This window comes from Necator americanus, chromosome X, assembly GCF_031761385.1.
Source record: "Necator americanus strain Aroian chromosome X, whole genome shotgun sequence".
NCBI lineage: Eukaryota > Metazoa > Nematoda > Chromadorea > Rhabditida > Ancylostomatidae > Necator > Necator americanus.
The window spans coordinates 22,639,095-22,644,284 of record NC_087376.1 but is presented as its reverse complement, the minus strand read 5'-3'; the positions used below and the strand labels follow the sequence as shown (position 1 = coordinate 22,644,284).

Here is a 5,190-nt window from a genome sequence, read left to right as displayed (position 1 = left end):
CGATTGTCCCGCCTCCATTACTACCGTTAGCTTCATCGCGCACCTTCGAGTATAGCCACATACGCAACTGCACGCTTCAGGTCGTTCTTACCCGACTGGATTACGGCGCAGTTATCTGTGAGTCAAGGGCATACAAATGCGCAGCCAAAGCTCTTCTTCTTCTTCTTCTTCCTAGCGTTTGTCCCGCGTTGTTGCAGGGTCTGCCTTTCTGCATCTTGTCTTCCATTTGGTTCTATCCATTGCATCAGCCGCGCACAAACGCGCATCTATCAGATCCAGCTTCACACGGTCCAACCAGCGAGTCTTTGGCCTCCCGCGCGGCCTCAGCTTTGATCGGCGGCCAGCACTCGCACTCCATAAAGGGCAACAGGACGCACAACCGTCCTGTAGATCTTCGACTTCAGTCGAACAGGGACTTTCTTGTCGCACAGTACCCCTGTTGCCATTTTCCATTTCATCCATGCCGCATTAACACGTGCTCGACATTCTTGATCAATGTCGCCTGCGAAAGTCACTTTGGATCCAAGGTACCTGAAACAGTCCACCTTGTTTTATTCGATGCCATCGACACGAATTGAACAATCTTTTCTTGGTCCGGACTCCATGTACTCAGTTTTTGATATGTTGAGGCGCAATCCATGTTGCTGCAGCCGATCCTTCCAAGACTGTACTGAAGTTTCTGAAGATCATCTCGAGACTCCGACGCGAGCATGACATCGTCGGCAAAGAGTAGGGTCCGCGGATGCAGCTTCTGGATTTCCTTCGTTATCGTGTCCAAGCACAGTATGAACAGCAGGGGTGAGAGGGATGAACCCTGATGAACCCCTACTTGTACAGGGAATGGCCTGCTTGTTCCAGCAGCACATCGTACAACGCTGGTAGGCTTCGCATAAAGCAGCTTCATCCACCGCACATATTCTTCTGGCACTCTATGCAACCTCATGGACATCCATAACAGCTCATGTGGGACACGGTCGAAAGCTTTCTCGAGATCGAGAAAAGCAAGATGCACACTGCGGTTCTTCTCTCGATGTTTCTCCAGGAGGATTCGGACAGCATGGATAGCGTCTATAGTGCTGCAGTCCTTCACAAAACCGCACTGGTTGAGTGAAATGCTGACAATTTTCCTCAGACGAGCCTCCAGGACACGCTCAAAAACCTTTATCGTATGGCACAGCAGTCGTATAGGCCTGCACGAAGTGCAGTCAGCAATGTCTCCTTTCCCTTTCCCGTGACAGGCACGGTCACGGAAGTTTGCCAAACGTCTGAAGTCCGTCCTTCTGCAACGATCTTGTTAAATAGAGTTGTGAGCCACACGGACCCTCGATCTCCTAGCAGCTTCCAGACATCAGCAGGTATGTCATCAGGACCAGTTGCCTTGTTCGACTTCATTTTTGCGAGGGCAGCACTGACCTCGACGGCAGTAATTGGTAGAACAGGACCCTCGACGCTGGGAACAGTTGGTATGGGAGGATGACAGAACTCTTCGTTACACAAGTGATTGTAGTATTCTCGCCACCTCTCCAGGATCTGACCAGAGCGGCGCAGAACTCCATCAGCTCCCTTAACGATCTTGGTGCGCTTCATATCCAACGTTGAGCGATGACGCCCTCTGACTAAGCGATACACTGCCTGCTCGCCTTCTCTGGTATCAAGCATGTCGTACGCAGCCTTGTAGCGGTCCGACTTCTTCTCGCGAATTGCCACCTGAACGTCCTCGTTCCAAGGACGTACTGCTCCAGATCTTAACCGAAAGCACGCCTTCTCTTCTTCAATACAGCCCACCTGTGGCGCATAAGCAGAGACGACTCACAATTCCACTTCTCCTGTGTCTACTTTTACAGCCATCAGACGATCCGATAGTCGATCCACATCGGTGACGCTGTTTCTAAACGACTCGTTCAATATGATACCAACGCCATTGCGATTTGATGTGCCGTGGTAGATGAGCTTGTAGCTATCGCCTAATTCCCTTGACTTGGAGCCTTTCCAGCGAGTCTCCAAGTCAAGGGAATTAGGCGATGGCTATAACGGCGGCTGTCTGTACACAACATATGTCAACACGGCGTTTTCTGAGACTGTCTGCCAGTTCACGACTTCTTCCAGTAAGCGTCCCAACGTTAAGTGTTGCCAAGCGCACTGGATGTTGCTGGCGATGGCGGACTAACTTCTTTGGCCGGCTCCGTCCTCAAGCCGGTAGTCCTCGCATATTTGCCACATTGCCCGGGCAAGGACAATGCGCGTCGCTTCTGGGGTACGCCCTAGCTTCTGAAGAACACATAGTAGACATTAGCAGTATGACGCGACGGGGGTGTTGTCCTCGGTCGGCTTGTCGCACTAGCAAGCTAGCAGCCTGGCACCGGAATCGTTGTATTACCTCCTCACTTAGCTAGTCTTTAGCCTTGGCCCAAGGACCAGGCTACTAGCCGGACACCTTTGTGGTATGGTTGAACCTGCCGAGACGAAGTCTCGCCACCATAGCTGCCCGACGGCCAGGGCCACCGCTGCGCCGCTTTGAGGCGTGAGGTAGGATTTGCAGCAGAAATGCGCAGCCGAAGGTGATTTTAAAAAAGTGTTCTTGCGGTAGCATCTAAAAGCTCCAGTTGAACACAATCGAATTCACAGAACGAATAATATCCAGAATTAGGGATAAGGATCGAACTGAAGCGGTTTGTAATGGGATGGCAAAAGATCTTTCTTTTTTTTTTTGCTTTCTCTCGATGAACTAAGGCAGTTACTGTGTGTTGTATATTTCAAATACGAACTTCAGGCCATCAATCGATTTTGTCAAATTCTGCTGATACACTACGGAGTCGGCCGTAGTTTGCAGGGCAGTTCTCGCGGGGAAATATTGACTCCCTTGTAAAAAATTTAGTCGATATCTTGCCAATTTATGTCACTTCCATCGATTTTGACCTACCTTTCCTCTAAAGGCAATTGAAATTTGGCAACTGGGCTTCAAATGTATTACGACAAGGAGTACGACGACACTCGTATCTAAACTTACACCCGGCTGCGGGAAGCTCCGCCCCTTGGACCAATGCTAACGCGTCGCGAAATTCGAAATGGTGCACCGAGTAACTACTTCCTCAGTTGCTTCAGAGGCATAGGCTTAGAGGAAGGTAGAAAAGTAACTACTTCCTCAGTTGCTTCAGAGGCATAGGCTTAGAGGAAGGTAGAAAATGAGTGTATTACCGTGTTTTGCACACTCTCACTTTAAAAGAAACGAAGAGAATATCACAAACGAACCTTAATCCAGGAAAGAAAGGAAGAAATTAATAATAATAATAAATAGTAATTAATAGCAATTTCAAACTGAGTAAGGGATGAAATTGGAGCTTAGGTTTTTCGATCCTTATCATGCAGCTAACGACGATTACTTCAAGTAGCTGTATAGTTTACATCTTTTACTTTCAGTTTTCTTCTCGTTGTTCCATTTGTTCTTACACCGATCTCCTTATTTATTACTATCACTTATTTAACTTAAGTTTTCATTCTCTTTCTCGTCTATTACATCCCTGTTTTACTTGATTTGTTTTCTTTTTATTCTATTTGTTTTTTTTTACAAGCGGACTGCTTCCAATATAATCAACTTCCCTGCCGTTTTCATTTGATTCCCATAGCATCAAGTATTGACACGGTACCTGGACATCCGCTTTTAACCTCGCTACTGTTTTAACTTTAGTAAAAAGAGAAGAAACGATGTTATGTTCTTCACTTTTTCTGTCAATTTTTCCCACTACGTAGTAGCTGTGTTGGTGCGAAGGAAATATATGATTCCTTCTTTATGCCCTACTAGTAGAGCGATAAGGCTAATGCCTCAGAGTAGAGGTGCTTCAGTGGAAGTAATAATTTATTAATAGGCGAACGAAGACGAATGTTTGTGCAACGGATATATGATACTGTGCACAAAGTATAACATAACAGCAACACAAAATTGGGGTCCTGATACAAATGTCAGGACTCCGGGCCACACAATTAAAAATATTGAAACGAGCCTTATGCCAATGATCACCGGATGATAGGTTTCACTATTTGCTTCATTCGACTGCAGCTTGTTGGCGTCAGCAGCAGTGTCGTTCCATTGCGGCTTGTTGGCGTCGGCGTCGTTATTTGGAGTCCGAGAATCAACTACGAGCACTCATAGTTGATCTCGTTCAGGAGCTGACACAACTTATTTTTCAAATGTGCGGCCTTCGGCAGGGCAGGCTTACTAGTAGAATTAGTACTCTTTTTTGAGTTTTTAGATTCGAGCTTGATTATTGCCTATATTGGCAAATCCACGCAATGATCTTGCTGAATAGGTTCAGTAACAAGCAAACCATTCTCCAAGCGAATTTGATTATGCTGAATGTTAGCGACAGCGTTATTTTGGCTACCATTAAGATCATTGTTGGTGCAAATAAGTACGTCAAACCAGTGGCTAAAGCCAATGTGGCGCAAGCCGTAAAGGCTATATGCCAGCGTATTTTTATGGTATTCATTAGTGGATTCAGATTAGGTAGATCAAATTTAAGTAATGGATTCTTTGCATCTAGCTCTTCCACTTCTGTTTGCGAGAGCAAATTTCTCTTGCTTCTTGGATGGTACAAGAGTGTTCCCTGTAGATCAAAGGTAACATTTTTGCCATCACATGATGTGTGGCACACTTGTGATACTACAGAATACTCGAAGTCTAAAATAAGTTGCACGGAAGTATTTGTTGGACCGCATTCAATGGGGAAAACATGATTTTCGCACTGTACTGTAACCCACGAGTTTATTGATGACTTGCAAAGGAAATCAATTCTTGCCACTTCGCTACAGCTGTAGCACCCTTTGACCCCACGAACCGACATCTCAAATGGTTGATTGATTATGTACTCGGTGCCGCCAATAAGCAAATTGGATTCTATTGATCTCTCCTTGCTTGGAGAGCGCATAGATTTCTTTGCTATCACTGAAGATTTCTGTGAACGGAGTGCGTATGGGCATTACATTTGACACTTCTTTCCTCAAATTTTGGAGTGAATCATGTGGATACTGACATGTTTGCTGTGCTTTCATATTTTCGCAAGAACAGATCATGCGATTTGTGCAGTTCACAAAGGCATCGAATGCAGATGCTTCTGACTCGCATTCAACAGGAAGTTGATAATAATCTGGTAGCATCATAGCCTCCATTGGGGTTACAGCGAATCTTTTGCCCAT

General features: G+C 45.9%; 1 protein-coding gene across 2 annotated transcripts; it reads right to left on the bottom strand.

Moving 5' to 3' along the window:
• Positions 1 to 323: 323 nt before the first annotated feature.
• Positions 324 to 5,190, bottom strand: RB195_024877 (uncharacterized protein; the record flags this gene model as incomplete). Of its 2 annotated transcripts, none has more annotated exons than XM_064212800.1 (7): positions 324 to 502; positions 610 to 1,265; positions 1,322 to 1,744; positions 1,814 to 1,964; positions 2,169 to 2,268; positions 4,833 to 4,939; positions 5,028 to 5,190. In XM_064212800.1, 7 exons carry the CDS (start codon positions 5,188 to 5,190, stop codon positions 324 to 326), a joined length of 1,779 nt encoding a protein of 592 aa, XP_064068681.1. The 2 variants fall into 2 exon arrangements, with proteins under 2 accessions (XP_064068681.1, XP_064068682.1); XM_064212801.1 differs by having other exon boundaries at positions 324 to 531; positions 672 to 1,265.